Genomic DNA, 19155 nt, shown 5'->3' with positions numbered 1-19155 from the left:
CAAAAACATTTCTTTTTGTTTCCAGTGCCTCCTTCCCAAATGTTACAGTAGGATAAGGAGCAAGGACAGAAACACTCTGAATGCCAGGCCAGAGTGCACGCATGGTCTCAGAGCCTCAATTCACTCCTTCAAAGCAAACAAAGGTCCCACTGTCAGAGCAATTAACCCACCAAATAGTTAGAGGAACAGGGGGAGAGAGGGAGAAAAAAGAGAGAGAAAAGGACAGAACACAACAGACACTAAAGACAATTTTAATGCTCCTTTATAATTAGTTTCTTGCACAGCAAAAGCAGAGAACGACTTACATAACCTCTGCCAGCAGCTTCTGACAACATTTTTCACTGAGCGTACAGGGAGAGTTGGTCCCATGAAGTTTAGTGATGGTGGAGAGCTTGCTTGTATTTATATCCTTCAGATGCCAGAGGTATTTGTCATCTACTCTTATGTCTAAAAATACGCCTTAGACCCATTCACAATCCCAGAAGCAGCGAGGAAAGGATATCCCCATGGATATCCCCTGTTTCCAAGAATCTTTTACAGCAAAGGATTTATTCTATAAAATCATTGCTATGCAATTCTTCTTAGGAGCCTTAAAAAAAGGATTGGGAAGGTAAGTGAAGATGCAAATACTCCATCCAATCCTTGCTTACTAGCAGGAAACAATTGGCCTGAGGACCATGTGACATTTCAGAAGCTATAGCTTCTGGGAAACAGGAGCTCCAACAGCCAGGATGGACTCACGTCTTTTGGAAAAAGTTTTTACTGGACGCTGCCTTTCCCTTTGACTGCTGTTGTGTGGATCATATAAATAGCACAACAGATGTAGACAGCCCTTTCAAGGCAGCTGATGTGTGCCAGCAAGCTTCAGTAGAGGCAACATACAAGTGGGACAATGAATTCCCATGGTGACATTTAAGTCAGGATGAGGAACAGGAAACAAGTTCAGAATCTGTTATTCCAGAAGCATCCTAGGCAGCTGTTTCTGTGCACTTCCACAAGAGCTTTGCCTTTCAGTTCAGTATTTTCGTGTAAAATGGAAAAACGGGGAGTGGTTCCCCCAAAGAGAAGAGACCTAACGTCGTGGGACTGGATGATAAGTGAAACCCATGGTCTTCCTAGAGGAGGAGAAAGGGGAGCAGGGCCCTTCAGCAGACCTCCATGCTTCCAGCGATCCTTAAAAGTCAGTGTATTTTAGAGGGTGTATGCATAAAAGCACACATATTACTGAAAATAGTATAAAATGAATTATATTAGGGGAAGTTGCTTGCAAAAGTTTGCACGGCAGGTCAAGAGCCTACTAGCACAACAGCATATTTTCATGAGGACTTTTAAAAAGGCAAACTGATGCAAACTGAACTTAAGGTTGGAAAAATGAGAAATGGAGAAAAAAACAAAACTCACAGACTGACTAGATTTCTTCTGCCTCCCAGCGCACCCCTACTTCCTAAAAACAGAAGAAATGGCTTAGAAAAGCAGGACCTTCAGTACCAACTGCTGCTGAAATGTCCAACTAGCTATACTTAAAGCAACTCAGAAAGAATATGGAAGCAACTGCTTGAATCAGGGCCTGGCTGAGAGCCAGGAAGGGGTGGAGCCTCCAGCTCCTATGTAAGCTCCCAGTCTGAGCTGCCTCACTGATGAAGCAATAGCTGTCCTCCAAGGTCCTGTCTTCATAAACTGGGGAAATGGAGGAGTGATCTGTTGTTTCCATATGTTAAGCGGATACTAAGGGTAGAGAACCAGGAGCATGAGGACTGGTGGGACTGAATTACTGTGAAACTGCATACCTATGAGCCACACAGGATACAGCTGCACAGGGACTTGAAATCTAAGCAACCAAACTATGTTAAATCTATTCAGTATGTTTGGGAGGGCTTGAGGTTGTTGCTCTTTTAAAAAAGGAAGCAGTCAGGGGCATCCGAATCAGAAGTGTAGCACACACAGAGCAAGAATTAACCCCTTGCCTCCCACAGAAAAGAGCTGATATTGGCATAGCTGTCAACATTTCCCTTTTTTTTACAGGAAATTCTCTTATTCTAAATAGGATTCCTTGCAAGAAAAGGGAAAAGTTGACAGCTATGGCTATTGGTGGACAGAAACATTTTAAGCATCCCACAGCAATATTAAAGACCCTTGCACATGATATTTTAGTAAGGGTTCATACATCTCAAATGCTGCCAAATTCAAATGCCTAGAAATCAAAAGCTGATTTTCACTTTACCATGGATAGGTTTGCAAACCGTCACTCAAAACATGCAAACTTTGTCTCTGTCCCTTTTAGATTCCTTTTATAACACTTGGTTGTACTTAGTTTGGCTTAAACAACATTTCAGTTGACCCTCCACCCGATTGTCCACATACATCCTTGGGTGGTGGCCTTTGCACCTATAGTTGTACGTACAAAAGCTTCCACGATATCCTTCAACAATTGTATCATAATATGTGTGGGGAAAAGGAGAGGGGAAAGCAGAGTAGGTAGCCTTATGGCAGGCATTCCCTAACCATTTTCTGATGGCTTAATTTAGCATAGAAAACAGTTATATCTATTGAGATGCCACATTTTCTGAGATGTAGCTACAAATAATCTTTGGAGGAATAAAAAACTTCTACTAAGGACTAAGAGTTTGGTTTTGGTGAATGCTAGGAAAGGTACCAAATAATTTGACTCCTGTAATGATAATACACTGCATCTGAAAACAAAGGCAGTGAACATTATGTGCATCCCTCTGCCACACCACAGCAGAAGGACTTAGGCTCCTTAGGCATACATCATTCCGCTTACACAAAAATGGCCTTACCGGATCTGCTGATATCCTCCGGTTCTTGTTGGGTCCAGAATTCTTCCTTCCACCAGACCTGGAGACATAGGTCCTGGGAGGTACCTGAGGAGGCATAGTCTTGCTGCGAGCAACCGGCTTCCCGCTGCTTTCTTTCTCAAAAATGCTTCTGCCTTCCTTCCAGCTCCACGGGGCATCCCTCAGAAGGTCGGTGTCGTAAGTGGACTTGAGGTTGAGCCGGGTGATGGCGTCGTTGATGCCATCGTAGTCCACTGTGCTGTACGGGTCCTCTTCTGAGATTCTACGGCCTAGCAATTTTCCATCAGCCCTCTCGTGGGTTGAGGAGAACATGTTGATATCATTGGGTTGGGAGCCTTTCAAGGAAGCTTGGTTCACTTCAGAGGCATTCCAGATGGCAATGCGAGGGGGCAATGGGGGAGGAGAAAGCTTCTTAGGGGAGCTGCCGCTACTGCTGTTTTGGTGGGGTGTACTATTGGGGGGGTCAGTGAGGAAGTCACCCCCCGTGCTGTCGAAGATGTACAAGTAGTCGCTGGAGAGAGGTCCCTTCAACCAAGGCTGGCTCTCTGGCTCAGGCAGCAGACTGGATGAGGTAGAGTTGTTGGTCCCAAAAGCTCTCGAAACCTCCTGGCCAGAGAGGTCATTGTAGTTCAGGGTAGAGTCTGAGCCAGAGAGGCCTCTCATGACCTTGATATTGTGGCAGTCGTTCCTTACAGCAGGCTTGTTGTAATCCAGAATTGGATCATCCCAGGAAATGAGAGGTTGGTCAGTATTCTGCTTCGCCTGGCTCTCCTCCTTATCCTGCCTCAGGCGGGACAAAGCATCATACTCCATCTGCAGGGCTTCCGCAAGAGCCAGCTCCTTGTGGCTGATCCCCACGGACTCCAAGGACTTCCAGTGCTCTCCATTGCCTCTAGTTCCAGACATCTCTTGTAAGGGGGACAGGGGGGAAGCCACTGAATCCAGTGACTATTGGGTGCTCAGTTCAGGGCTTAGGAAGAAAGTCATGCTGTGCCACCAGTCACCTATAAGTGAAGAAACCAAAGGGAAGTGTAAACAGGCCAGTTCTCATGAACAATTATCAGCTTTAGTGAGAGTTTTGGTTGACATGCACTTTTGGGGGGAACGGGAGTCCTCAAGTGAAGCTGGGTCTCTTAGTGCTTATCTGCACCTCAGGAGGACATGTCTTCTGCCAGTTTCTGATGAAAAGTATATGAGGTGCACTCAACAAGAGTAACTAAATTAACTATTTTCTAGAGAAACAGGTGCCTGAACTCACCATGAACACCCCCTTGTTTTCTCATAATGACAATGGCACCCACCTGAGAGGTGCGGGAACTGAGTTCCAGAAAATTCCAGCTGAAATTTACTTCAGAGCAAAGAAGAAGAATAGACTTTATTTGCGTAGCCAACAGGCCATAGCATCAAAGGACAAACACCGACAAAAATACATTACGAATATAGTTACCATAAAATCTTATGACCTACTAAAACCCTAGGTAGAAGCTGGATTATCATTCATCCATGACCCTCTGTCCCATGGGCGGCGGCCTTTTCTCTGATAGATTGTTCCAGGTCGGTTAAGTGAATAGACCAGCCAAATTGAAAGATTATAAATATAAATATAACCTCGGAGGGATGGTCAGGACAGGGCATTCACATGACTTTCTTGAAGCCAACTGTGGGATTAGTGATGAGGCCAGAATAAGATAGTTGTTTTCTATCGAGGATAAGGAAGCCCAGAAGCCTTCTGAACAATTTCCTCATATTGTCAAGAACACCCTTATTTTCTTTAGACCATTTTCTACAGATGATGTGACTCATTTAGAGCCAGATACTATGCAAAAAGTATAGCGCCTCTTCCGTAATTGAACAATGCAGCGTTGTTTGGAGGCAAGAGAAGAAGTTAAAGATTGACAGAAGGATGGAAAAGGGGAGAGCTCGATGGCAAAGGAGATGCATGCCATGCCACATCTGCAGAGCTTAAATCAGCTAAAACTCCATTATTTGGATCTTAAAGGGCTTCATGAGTATGCAGTATGTCTGCTGTTACACTCCATTAGTTTTCCATTATATTCTTGACACACTTGGATGCTGTAAGTAAAGACAAGCTAAGGGTGTGCTCCTATACATACTTACTTGGGAGTAAACTTTACTGCGAGGTAGGCCATGTGTCCTACCTCACAGGGGAACAGGGCAGTCCTCTATTTGAAGACATCCTACACTTGAAGGGCCATCTGCATAGCGAGTGTGGCTTGTCCTAGAAACTCCCCTTCCCTTTCTCAATGTGGTTCCCTCCATAGTTCAGTAGGAACCTTAGTCTCACCTGCCTAGCAAGTCCTAGCTGCCCTGCTGAGTGTTGAAGTATTGTGCATCAGTAAATAGGATAACTGAAGTTGTTGTCCTGATGCCTCCTTGAATTAGGCCATAGTTGTTGCAAGATGTTCTCAGACAGTGAAAGCCCATAGGACACTACAGTTCAGACAGATCCAAATCTGGTTTAAGGAGGATAAAGTAGTGATAGCAGAAGACTATTATCCATCAACAGTTAGCACCTAGAGAGCAAAGACTGAGCAAATGCAGAGGTCACCTGGTCACAGTCTTCCTCACCATGGCGAGATATTTAAAAGTACAGTAATTATTTCTGAATTTGTATCCATACAAATAAATTACCCTAGGCAAATTTCATTCAAATCCGTGTCCACTTTTGTCCTCTAGCCCTACTGAACTCAATTTTAATCACTTCTAAGTAAATATGCAAGTGACTGGACTACGCATAACCTTTATCATAGGTCAAAGCAGCCTGCTACCTGAAAAGAGCAGATCAAACAATGAGCTGTTGGGACATGCACAACATAGTCCTTTCGATTCTCTTCCTCTCATGACTCAAGTGTAGAAAGAAGAGGAGAAAAATCAAATAAACACACCACTTGTCTTACTGGCCCCAGCCCAAAACCATGCAAACCACAGCGACCACAGAGTTCTCAGTGGCAGCCAGATCTCACTCAGCCAGCTGATCACCTACCCTGGAATTCCACTTCCTGAAGTAGAGGTCCTGAGATCTGCTCCGGCTAGGCCACATAAGGCTGCTCAGAGGAAGAATAAGCTCTGTCTTGGGTGCAGGAAAAGATCACAAAGAGCAGAACAGCCTCAGAAGGTTCATGCAGCACTGCAGAGGCTCTGCATTCCTATAAAAGGGGGCCTGCCCAACAGTTTTGCAATACAGTGGTGCCTCTAGTTACAAACTTAATTCGTTCCGGAGGTCCGTTCTTAACCTGAAAAGGTTCTTAACTAGAGGCATGCTTTCGCCAATGGGGCCTCTTGCTGTTGCTGCGCCGCCAGCACACCATTTCGGTTCTCATCCTGAGGCAAAGTTCTCAGCTTGAGGTAACTCTTCCAGGTTAGCGGAGTTTGTAACCTGAAGCACTTGTAACCTGAGGCGTTTGTAACTCGAGGTACCACTGTACAATGGAGCATGCTTGGCTCTGTGTTTATATAGACCACAACAGTGGGTCATTAGCAACTTTAATCTCATCTACCAGCACAACTGGTCTCAGGCTGATGAACAAATTCAAAGATCCTACTATTTTAGTAGTAGATCCTACTATTTTAATCTTCGCAACAATCCTATGAAGTAGGTCAGTCTGAGATAGGTGTAGCCAATGTGTTGGCCTCCAGATGCTCTTGAACTCCCATCAGCCCTAGCCAACATGACCAGTGGTCAGGGAGCTGTAGTCCAGCAACATTCAGACGGTTGCCCCTGTCCAGGAGATAGTGACTTCCCAAGAATACTCAGTGAGCTTCATGTCTGCATGTGGATTTGTACCTAGACCTCCCAGATCCCAATCCACCACTCTAACCACTTCACCACTCTATTCTATTCCTTGACTGGATTATTTTTTTTAACCCAACACCTGTGGATCTGCTAGGAGCTCAGAAAAAAACACCCTTGCAACTGCTTTTTGCTGTTTAATTTAGCTCCGTCACTAAAAAGAGGGGTATGGTTGCTAGCAAACAAAGCAGGTCAACATAACTTTTTCAAAGTCACTCCACTCCATAACCTGCTTCTGAACATCTATAATCAGAACTATGTATCAGAGAGATCACTTCCATTATAAAATAAAGATCTTTATGTCAAATGCTTCCTTGCAGAAATCAAACAAAGTGACCAGTCATCTTCTCTTAACTTCAGTTACCTAGGACCAGTCCTACCATCAGACAGAGTGAGCAGCTGCCTCAGCAGCAGAAGCTGGAGAGCAGGAAGTGGTGGCGAGGACAGAGCTGCGCTGACCTCTCATCACCAGAGCTGAAGTAAGATCCAACTGCCAGCTCAGCTGGCTTCTGAATGTGAAATGGGACAGTGAGAGGCATAATGCAACGTTTACAACAGGCAGCAAGCTGTCTTGGGCTAATCCTGCACACTGCAAACAGGACTGTCATCAGGGCAAAGTGGAGGAGATTGTAAGTCTCTGGAGAAAAGGCATGTTAAAACTGCAATAAAGAATGAAACCTGCAACATAAATGAATGTGTCTGAAAGTGAGAAAAAGTATTATTCCATGAGGATCTGCTGGCATTCTTCCTACTTTACACCAAGGCAAATATGTTGAAGCACAACTTTAAAGCACTTCACTGGAAACCCAGCAGAGGATCTGAAGAGGTGCCCTATTTTTACTGGCATCAGTGAGACAGCAACCTCCTTCGTCTCCTCACTGCATCCCATCCATCTGTGGCGCTCCAGGCCCTTAATTAATAATACTCTGGCTGATCAAAGCAGCTTGCTGCAATTTGCATGGAAGCACTCGACATGATGTGAACACTGTTCTTAGGCAGCAAAATGGCCACAGACTAGCAGCTCATGATTCACCACAACAAGCAATGTGGCGCAAAATAGCAACAGACAATAAAACTATTGGGAAACATGGCAAAGCCAGATACAAAGCGTTCCGACGTCCTCAATAAACTACATGGCCTGGTCAGCAAGGAAGAGTGAGATCAGGAACCCTCTCTCTATAAAAGTCAGTCAGGAGTCCATGATACAATGGGTTTGGAATGATTCGCTTCTCAATGTCCGACCAATACCAAACCTTACATCTTCAGAGATTATCAAATGGGTTGCTTTAGACCAGGGGTGGTGAACCTGTGGCCCTCCATATATTGTGGGACTCCATCTGCCCATTCGGCTTGGCCAGTGGCCAGGGATTACGGGAGATGGAAGCCAGCAACTTCTGGACAGGTTTCCTCCCCTCCATTCTAAACTACTGGTCTTCAGCTGGCGGGCTGGACTCAGAACTCATGACTGTGTTGCAGCCTGACCTACGCACATAGAAATATATGGCACCAAATTTAAGACGTTGCTTCCAAATATTAGGATACTAACAGCAAAGTTGTGCAATCGCATGCCAATTTCAAAGCAGTAAAAATGATAGGTTTTAAGAACCTGCATAGGGTTAAATAAGCAGCAACAGCAAGAAAATAAACAGCAGCAGCAAGTATTCAAGTGAAAAGCACCAAAGAAGAAAAAATAGTACAGGGTGATGTTTTCCTGAGTGCATTTTTCCTCCCAATAGTGGCAACTTGCAAGCAACTCTTGGCAGGTTGCTTCCACCCACAGGACAATCTGATTTTACTGAGGGATGCCAAATCATTGTGGACCAAAAATGTTGTTTGTGTAGAAAATGGGCACAGCAGAGGCAAGAAATGATTTCAATAAGAGCATATCCTGTCCATTATGTTCCAGCCCCGTGTTGGATACTTAAAAAGGGAGTTGTGCCTATGAGGCCCATTGAATCCTTCATCCCTCTCTCCTGGGTTTAAGTACCATTGTTCATGTACCATTTAAGTTTAGGTACCATTGTAACTCTGTATTATGAATACTTAATAATAATCAACCTTGCTGCACACATCTTCATAACCGGTTTGATTGGAGGGTAAAAATTTACAGCTACTACCATTACAACTCTGCTGTGAAAACCAGTTAACAAAGACATTAAAAAATCTGCAGGTACCACTTTTAGAATCAGTTCAGATGTAATAATATTCATTCCATAATAACCATGGTTATTGGTCGTGGCTCCTCATCCCCAATCTCTTGACTTACTGCAATACTTCCAGGACTTGCTAAGCCGTATATACTTACCTGTTATGTCCAAACATTTAAGCTCTGGCCACAATCCTAGCAGTTTGCAACCACAATCAAACCATGGTTTGCAACCTTGGGTTGTAGTAAACCACTTTCTCACAGTTTTAATAAGACCTGGAAATCAGCAGAGACAATATTGGGCTGAAGAGAGAAATAAAATAAGGTAATTTCCTTCATCACAACCCTGTGTTACGTTAAGCTGAAAGAAAGCAACTGGGTCAAGCACAGAGACCCCAGAAGCTCCATGACTTAGCTGGGATTTGAACACAGATCCTTATCCCAGTCCTGATCATCTGGGCTGCACCTTAAATGAGGAAAGCTATTGTGCTTGCATTAGGTCCCCCCCCCCCTTTTTAAGGCTGTACACAGATCAACCCTTAACTCCTAGAACCAGCTATTTCCCATGCTCAAATCCATCCATGAAGCTGCAGCAATTTCTCCTAACAGCTACTGGATGTCACTAGAACAGCAGAAAGAGGCTTAATCAAAGTCACTGCAGAAATCAGTAGGACTGAGAGAAGAAATCCCGTGAGCCATGATGTGCATGTGAGCACCATCTGCAAAAGGAAAGACAAAAGAAGGCAAGACGCAGCACTTCCTGCTTAACGGCTTCTGTCCTGATGATTCGGCAGCATTCTGCTCTTGTGCTTTTGTTGCTGCAGAGGGTCTGCCAAGCCTGACCTTGACTGCTTCACTCGTGTTGCCCTCTCCAAAAGAGCATGTGAAGAGAGAGCTGTTACTGGGTGTGTCTGAGTTCTGAACATATGTGAATGCTGAAACAAACAGAGCATGGAAGCAGAGTGGGGGCTGTAGCCCAGTGGTAAGGCACATCCTTTGCATGCAAAAGGTCCCAGGTTTAATCCCTGGAATCTCCAGGTAAGGCTGGGGAAACCTCATTGTCCGAAAGCATGGAGAGCTGCTGGCAGTCAGTGGAAGATAATAGTGAGATAGACAGATGAATGGTCTGACTTGGTATAAGGCAGCTCTGTTTTTTCATAGCTGAGGTGCCAACATGATTAACATTGGGGGGGCAGGTAAGCACCACCCTACATAATCGATCACAAGACATGGGGCATGCACACCATTTGAATGGCAGTGCTCGTCAACTTTGGGAGTGTGTGTGTCCCAGCCCCCTCAAATGTTTTATTGGCTCTTCTTCTTCTTCTTCTTCTTCTTCTTCTTCTTCTCCTCCTCCTCCTCCTCCTCCTCCTCCTCCTCCTCCTCTGGCAATCACTTGTAGCCAAGTGAGATTGTCTTCCATAAACACAGTTTTAACAATGAGTCCGTAAGTGACTGTGGAGGCCAATTCTGGATCCACACGTACTTTCACAGTGGGGACATTGGTTTCCAGGCAGGAGTTGATCATGGTGTGGATTTGCCAAGCGCGCCTTCCTCCTAGCATGTTTCTCCCTTGCGTCCTGAGTTCAACTGTTTTCAAAGCCCATGACACCTTTGGTAAAGGCTGTTCTCCAACTGGAGCGCTCGCAGGCAAGTGTTTCCCAATTGTTGGTGTTTATACTACATTTAAAAAAAAATTGGCTTGAGACAGTCTTTTTGTTGACCACCAGCATTACACTTTCCATTTTTAAGTTCGGAATAGAGTAGTTGCTTTGGAAGACGATAATCAGGCATCGGCACAACATAATAGTGTTCTATGCATTGGGTCCCCTTTGTCCCCTTTGTGCTCCTATGGCTCCTAGCAATGTCTGCTATGAGTTAACTCACCCTCTTCTACTCTTCTTCTAATAAACAGAAGCTTACAGAGCAAATGCTAAATGAAAGATGCTAAATGGAAGATAGGTAACTCACTGCATCTTCTCCTTGAAGGTGACTGCAATGCCTGGGGCCAGACAGTCAGGCTGTGCATCCGTAGCAGTGACCAGGGAGGAGTACAGAGAAAAGAAACGCTATGGCGCATCTGCAGCATTACATCTGGACACCTTCATCTGCCCCAGCTGCAACAAAACATGTCTCTAGACACAGCCAGGGCTGCAGCCTTCCAACAGTTTGACTTCACTCCCAAAGTTGTACTCATCTATCGTCTCCTGAGACAGAAAAATGCCAGCAACAATAGCTGCTCATCTTCCCGGCTCATCTTGGAATGTCATCTATGCCAGTGATAAGAAGGGTTCCCTGTCCCTGCTCCATGCAAACTTTCAGTAGGCAGATTAACACCGACTCAAGTAAGGTGCACCATCTGGATCAGGAACAGCCAAAGATGCATCTGCAGCAAGTCGTAGTATTTCTATAAGGGGAGGCACTTCAACCCAGGCCTATATAGGTGCATGTCCAAAGGGATAATTCCCAGTTATTTTCTAACATGCATAGAGCTACCATGCCACTAAAAAGCACACTTTCTGACATGTTATCAGCAAAGCTACTTGTGCCTATATTAGCAGTGAGCCTCCACCTCTCATTGTAAGCCACCCAGCATGGGCTATAAATAAATTAACAAACCACAACAACTATTAGTGCTGAATTTGACCTTTAAAGCCCTTTATGGCTTGAAGCTGGAATATCTGAAGAACTGCCTTTTTTCCTGCCTGCGCAGGCGGTTGGACTAGATGACCCTTGGGGTTCCTTCCAGCTCTACAATTCTATGATTCTAAATTTCTGCACATGCAAATCAGTACCAAATCTTCACCTTTGAATTAGTGGAGCATATGGTTTGTATGCGCATAGTCCCAAGTTCAGTCCTTGGGCACCTCCGGTTCAGGCCCGAGACCTCACAGGGCCACTGCCAATCATTACAGGCATCAGATGGAAAGGAACGGATTTCATTCATGCATCTCCTGAGAAACACAAGGAAGACAAAAACTGCAGCCCAATCTGACAGTGTGTGGTGGGAGAAATATCTGCTCTCTTTAAGAGAACAGAGATTTGAGTCCTGAGGAAGGGAGTAAGCATGGTGTGTGTGTGGGCAACCGAGGAGGATCAAAGGCGAATGAGAAACCACATGAAAGGCCAGTGTGGTGGCTTTTTGGCTGCCCTTCAGCCTTCAATTGCAGCAGCCTCTGATTACGGGTTTATCTGATGACTCTCCCTGCATAGGCCTAGCATTCTACCTCTGTGCTTATCTGCTTGATAAAGCTGTGGCAAGTTGCCAGCTGCTCCTGGGTGCCAACTGACTCCTGTTCTCTGTGGTAGGTCTCCCTATAGGAAGAGTTGCAGCTTCTACAAGCATCGTGCGAAACGACCCAGAAACTAAAGAAGTATTTTCTTACCTTGCACCACCTAGAGATGATTGCACACAGCTTAGAAATGTTTGAAATTAAACAGTATATAAAATTGTACCTACAATCTCTGAGAACAGCCAGCCACAGGCCTTTGCTGGTAAATAAGATGAGAGTCCCGAAGACTTTTCTTTTTAAGGACTTCTCTCATTGTTGTCTGTTCTTCCCTCGCTAATAAGACTCATTTCCCTTCCAATTGAAGTGAGTTAGATAAGGATCCTCCTGGATATTCCAGCTGGAAACCCTCATGGGATACTATTAATAAAGAAGGCAGATTCAATCCTTAAAAAATGAAGAGCCAAGACAAACACGTTTTGCTTCCTTACAAATTAACAGTATTATTATCCCCCTGACATCTTCTAGACCTGCTTGCCTTGTGCCAAGAAATGAACTGGTGATGTGCTTCTTTTAAAGGATTGCACTGGGCTGGTCTTCTGTTTACAGCATTTCACAGATCTGTCTTTCACAGAAAAGGCAAGGGATGCCCCTTTTCTGAGAAGACCCCATTCTCCAAAGAATGGGCACAAGATTACCAGACCTTCGTATTTTATTTCTTTTAAAACTGCCTGACATTTGAGTGATCTCAAAGGTATATGCATTCCACTCAATATTATATACAGAATATGCTGCAGACTTGTTTCCTGAGAATCCAAATTTCAACCTAAAAATGTTTCCAATCTACGCTGTTGTGAAATTGAAGATGGCCAGGAAACATCTATAGAACACTCAGAAAATTTAGTTAGGAAAGACTGAGCAGGGCTCCAACTGATCACGGGGCAGGCAGGAACATATCTTAAATCTCAGAGTGTTTGTTGACCTAGAGTGCACGAGGCAAGTTGAGTAGGTAATATTGATGCCTTAGCACACTCTCAGTAACTAAGCAGCTTCATTGCTTACAATAAAAATCTAGTTATTTGATGCTGAAGCTGGGAAGAAGTGTGCCAAAGGTTAACAAAGAAAATTGTATTTGTTCATGTGTGTGCATTAGTACAACTTATTCAAATTCTTTCAACTTATGCTCAACTGCATTCCCAGTTATGGTACCTGTCAATGTGGTATGATAGCAAAGTGCAACACAACACTTCTCATGGAGGGGGAAAGCATATTACAAGCAACCGCAGTGTCTGGTTTGGGCTAGTATCTTTGTTTACAGCCTGTTGAACAGAGCTACAAAGGAACAGACAAGACTTTGAAGGTCCTTCCAAAGCAAAACAAATTAAAGCTACTGCCCTTGTGACTGTGGATCTTTTGCAGGAAACATTTTTAGGGATTCTCCCAAGTTGCTGCTACTGTTGTTTTTTAAAATGTGTTTTATTGGTTTTCCTGCAGAAGAACAATAAACACAAACAAACCTTGGAGTAGAGTTTGTCAATTTGCCAATCACACTTGGTATAGTTGAAATACAGATACAGTAATGGTAATTCATTGCTGAGATATGCCTCTCCATAGCAGATCATGTGATCATCATAGCTCAGTCGGTTAGCAAGGTGCTGATAATACCAAGGTTGTAGGTTCAATCTCTGTATGGGACTAGATGAACCTCAGGGTCCCTTCCAACTCTACAATTCTATGTGTCACAGGCAGTTGCAGCAACAGTGCCTCCCAATACAGTTTAAGCGTACAAGGGCCCAACTCCAAAATTAAAAATGTGAATGCAACAAACGCAAGCCTTATACGCCTTGGTAGGGGAGTCAAATTTGGCAGAGTCACTGGCAGACCTGGATTTGCCCTCTGTAATGAGTGAGTTACAGAAACAACCAAACAGGGAAAACAGGAAACAAGAAATAAAGTGGGGTGAGACAATGGCTGAGAGCTGGAAGTTGGAAGCCATTTGCTGTACTGCTTCAAGGTGCCCATACAGTGGACAGTCAATGATATGAGACATGAGCAATCCCTTTAGAGCATGTGCACAGTAGTCTGCAGATGTCAAGATCCCTATATGAACAGAGGCCGCAGATTATCCCCTGTAAACTTTCAGGGAGCAATGGGAACTCAGTGGTACAACACATTGAATGTATGCAACCCTGCATTGCCAGTTTAAAGGATTCAGTAGCAGGTAACTGGAAAGACTTCTACCTGAGACTCTGTAACTGTTCAAGTAGACCAGCTTTAGCCAACCTGCTGCCCTCCAGTCGTTTTCAACAATTCCCACCAGCTCCTGCCAGCAAAATGCACAATACCAATTTGAGTGGACCAATGGTCTGACTCTGTATAAGGCCACTTCCTATGACAGCACATCAGTGTGCCATCCTCCATGCAGGTGGCCGACAGTTTTTTCAAAGTTTAGGAAAACCTCTAGATTTGTGGCCTGGCATTATGCAGATGCCCACATTCTTAGTACTGTTCAAAATGCAATCCCATTTCTTTCTTAGCCAGGCCCCCTGAACCAGGAGACACTGCCAAATCAAAAGCCACGCCTTCCTCTTGCTTACATATCCATTTCAAAAGCTTTTTAGGCCACCTCCAGATGTACTAGATCAGCGGTTGGCAAACTAAGGGCCGCGAGCCGGATCGGGTCCAATTGCCTTCAGGATCTGGACCGCAGACTGTCCGTGGATTGGCGTGGGGATTCTGTTTGTTCGGGCTGCGCCATTTTTTTTCCTGCGCCGTTCCATCCCTCCCCCCCACAAGCGGTGCCTCCTCCCTCCCTCCTCCTGGCTTCTCCCCACCCTGCCTAGAGGAGGAAGAGGGCTGGGCTGAGCTGGCTGAGCGCCATTTTAAGCAGCCCCTCTCCGGAGCCAGCCCTTTCGTGCCACTCATCTTCCCCCCTCCTCCTCCGCCCTGGTGCTCCTGTGGGCCAGAGAGCAGAACGGACAAGCTTGCTCTGCCTACCCACGAGAAGTACTGGCGGCAGCGGTGACAGCCTCTGGGAAGGTAAGCGCAGCAGCTGGGGCTGGGGAGGAGGACTACTTGCCCCCCTCACCTCTTCTTCCAGTCGTCCCCCCCACCAATGCCGCTTCTCTGGACCGCCACAAGGTCTGAGGGGCAGTGGACCGGCCCGCAGCTAAAAAAAATTGCCAACCCCTGTACTAGATTCTCTCTTAGAAACTTCTCAAATCTGCCACAGAGAGGTGGGCATGGGTGGGCATGCAGAAAGTGAACTGTTGTAGAAAGGAAAAATTTGCATTTGATGCTCTGCCCATGTCTGCACCATACTGCCCTTGGCAGGTTACACAGAAAGGAATGCAGCCCTCACATGAAAAGCCTCCTCAACCCCAGGCTATACAGAGCGCAACAGAGAAAACAGTTGATTTGCCACCTTCTCTTTTCCATCAGGTCTTGATTAAAAACCTTACTAGCTCCATCTGCTCTGTTACAATCAATGCATATTTTGCTTTGGATTATAGGAGGATTATAATCACATATTGGATTATAATCACATATTTTGCTTTGGATGATAGGAGGGTACTGGACAGGTGCAGAGAAAGGGCTAGCACACCCAGCAAGAGCAGCAAAATCAGAAAGGGAAGCATCCCAGCTAAACTTGCCCTCCCAGCTTTCTGCTTACAACTGCAGGAAACCTCACGCAAAGAGGCGGAACATGAAAGGAGAGCTGGAGGAGTGGGGAAGGCAACCCATCTGGTACGAGGAACATGTGTGTCTGCACACTTTAGGGCTCGCGCCAGCCCAAATGCGAACAGCCTGCAGCCCGTGCTCTTGTGTTTGCAGCAGCTGAGCACCACCTGCTCAGCTCTGGGGACAGACAAGGGAAGTCAAGCAGAAAGATTGTGCTAAAGTCCGTGGGAATTCAGAGCAGAGCCCGCCACCCTCCCCACCCCCACCCCCAAATTAGGCAGCAAAAACTGCAGTGTGTGAAGATGGCTTTCCTGGCAGCTGAGCTGGGGAGTGGGGGACGGAGGGGGGGATGTAGCAGAGGGAGGAGTGCACAGAGGTTCCCGGTGTGATGTGCAGAAAAACAGTAATTCAGAGGCAGTTGCTAATGTTTGACCTGTCTGGTAGGGCGTCAAGCTCCCAAGGTCATTGGGGAGAAGCGGGAATTGGAAGGTAAAAAGCGCCAGCTTTCGCAGCTTCCATTGCAATTCTTTCATTAACTCTTCCCTCACTTCCCAGATCACCACACAGGCTTTCTGCCTGCATTCTTCTGGCCCCATCTACAGGGAACTCCGGATCTGTCTCAATGGCTGCTGCTGGTTCATGGGATGAAGAAAGGCTGGGCAGAGCAAAGGAAGGTCCAGTGGGATGGGGAAGAAAGGCAAGCAATGGTTGGGGGAGAAGCAAGTTAAAGAGAGTTACCCTGCTGGTTGGCAGATTTTGCCCAGGTTCTAAGCGTGCCTTGTAAGGTCCAATTAGGTCCCTGAAAAATGCCTCGTGCTTAAAGCCTCCAAGAGGCTTTGCAGGCACCACCAATCAGATGGTTTGTAAGGGCTGCAAAGCCCCTTTTGTGCAAGCCCCACTGCTACCTGATCCTCACCCAACATCGTGAGAGGTCAGCTGTGGGGCAGGTGGGTGTGGCTTGGCAGATACAGCTTTGTGGGCCAAATGGGAAGACCTCGTGTGCCTAAATAAGCCTGTCCCACTCATTGAGGACACTGGTTGGCCCCAATTCTTAATTTTCATTTTAAAAAAGTAGAAGAAAACAGTGACAGAGATGTTAAGGGGAACGCGCAGGCTGCATGTTTTTTCCTGACTCATAGGGAATAAGTCATCTTCTTACCTTTCAGCATTCTAGCCAAGGTGGGAACTCACTATTAAGAATAATGTGTAGCTGCAAATGAAGAAGAGCTATTGTGTGGTTTGTTTGTTTTTTCTAATTGGCCAGAATCATAGAATCACAAAACTGTTGAGCTGGAAGAGACTCTGACCAACCCCCTGTAATGCAGGAATCACTACTAAAGTATCCATGACAAATGACCATCCAACTTCTGCTTAAGAAGTCCCAAGGAAAGAATGTGATGCATTTTTAGCACCCATCTGAATGTAGTGTCCCTTGTAAGGTATGAAACAGGTACCTTCCCCCAACCCCAAGTAGAGCCAAGAACACAATTTACTTTGGGAGAAATCACACAGGTGAAAGAATTAAGTCTCTCCCCATTGTATAGGGACATTTTTTAATTTTTAATGTTTTATTATGTTTTTATATATGTTGGAAGCCACCCAGAGTAGGTGGGGCAACTCAGTCAGATAGGCGAGGTAAAAATTATTATAATTATAATTATAAATGTCCCTATTTTCATTGGAAAAATTTTGGTGGGTAAGCACTGTTCCAATCAAAACCAGCACTCCATGGCTATTTCTAATTTCAACATAATTGTGAAATCCTCTCATTCCTACATCCCCCCCACCCCCACTTTTTTTTTAACCCTAATGGAGCCCTTTCTCCATTCCTACCATTGTTCAACTTCAGTCCTCCATTCAATTTTATTTCCACTTACATATTTATAAGGCTACTCACTAGCATTGTCAGAAATATAATGATAAAACAGACTCTCATAAATTAACATTCTGCAGCATAGATATTTTCAAGCAGGGAAAGGAATATACCTATCATATAAAGTGTTTCCAAACATTAAAATTGCAATTTTACAGAGTTTGGGAGAATGAAGTAAAGCTTTCACCTGGGGCCAAAACGAGCTTAAAGGAGGTGCCTGGCCAGCTTCCCTGGGGTGCTACCACCAAGAATACCCACCCTATGATAAGCATCTGCCTATCATATCATCTGGGACGCAGGTGGTGCTGTGGGTTAAAGCCTCAGCGCCTAGGGCTTGCCGATCGAAAGGTCGGCGGTTCGAATCCCTGCGGCGGGGTGCGCTCCCGCTGCTCGGTCCCAGCGCCTGCCAACCTAGCAGTTCGAAAGCACCTCCGGGTGCAAGTAGATAAATAGGGACCGCTTACCAGCGGGAAGGTAAACGGCGTTTCCGTGTGCGGCTCTGGCTCGCCAGAGCAGCGATGTCACGCTGGCCACGTGACCTGGAAGTGTCTCGGACAGCGCTGGCCCCTGGCCTCTTAAGTGAGATGGGCGCACAACCCCAGAGTCTGTCAAGACTGGCCCGTACGGGCAGGGGTACCTTTACCTTTACCTTTACCTTTACCTTCGCTTGGCAGAGGCATTTAAAGGAGGTCCCCTGAAGAATATCTCAAGATGTGGAAAGGTACAATTGGGGGGGGGGACACTGATTTTTCAGCAATACTGGCCTCAAGTCGCTAAGGGCTTTGTGGGTTAATCTGGACACCTTGAACTGGGTCCAGAAAGAAGACTGGGAGACAGTACTTGTCACTCCTTCTCTTGTAGGGTAGCTACTTGCTAAGCAATGAGAAAGTCAGGCAGGCTTGGCTCAACAAGGTCAGAGGTCCAACCAGGGGCTTGCGATCTGGCTACAACTCACCCTTGTTGTAGATGAAAGCACATCAGCTTGGCAAAAACACCGTCGGGCTTCCGATTCAAATGATGATGTGAGACAGCAAGGTCAGAATCAGCGTCTCAAAAATCCTGGCTCACCAATCTGTGAACCAACCCCCTCCTCATGCTCCAGGCACAGGAACCCTGCCCCCCAAATGCTCTGGGCCTACCAAAGTCCTGGAATTAATTGCAAGGTAGGCTAGTTTTGACCTTTGACCTTTCCTGCTTTCTTGTTAATTTGTTCACCTGCCAGCTGAGGCCTACAGCGTGGCCTGATTCTGAAATAACTCACTGATTTCAGACCAGGGTAGACATGGTTCCCCAGAAAACCTAGCTCCTCGCCTGGCAAGGGCAAATTTCCAGTCCCTCACAGCTCCAGGAAAACATTACATCTAGACTGAGTAAGTTTAAATCAATTGGACACTTCAGTCATGATATTACTTAATTCCAACTATATCAAGAGCTTAACTAAGTCAGGTTCATTCTCACCCAGGAAGTGAAATGAGGCAGCTGAATTGTCTTGATAAATTTGGCTTGTTTCTCATGGGCCATTTGTTTCCAGCAGCCATACAGTCCAGTGGGGCGGTTACTTCATGCCCCTTCCGGATGTACCTGCTGCAGTTTCAGTG

At 45.6% G+C, this 19155-nt stretch overlaps 1 protein-coding gene across 3 annotated transcripts in view; it reads right to left on the bottom strand.

The window, feature by feature from the left end:
- PIK3C2B (phosphatidylinositol-4-phosphate 3-kinase catalytic subunit type 2 beta) overlaps window positions 1-19155 on the bottom strand; it is an 89045-nt gene that overhangs the window by 59213 nt on the left and 10677 nt on the right. For 2 of the 3 annotated variants that reach the window (XM_079982323.1, XM_079982322.1), the window contains exon 2: window positions 2799-3820. In XM_079982323.1, the coding sequence (XP_079838449.1) occupies window positions 2799-3722 (924 nt within the window). In that variant the 5' untranslated portion in view covers window positions 3723-3820. Of the gene's footprint in view, window positions 1-305; window positions 433-2798; window positions 3821-19155 lie in introns of those variants that run through there. The other variant, XM_079982324.1, reaches the window with a different exon arrangement.

The sequence above is a fragment of the Podarcis cretensis genome, assembly GCF_951804945.1.
Source record: "Podarcis cretensis genome assembly, chromosome: 6".
In the NCBI taxonomy this organism is placed as follows: Eukaryota; Metazoa; Chordata; class Lepidosauria; order Squamata; family Lacertidae; genus Podarcis; species Podarcis cretensis.
Note: the sequence above shows the minus strand (reverse complement) of the source record. Positions and strands in the feature narration are given on the sequence as shown.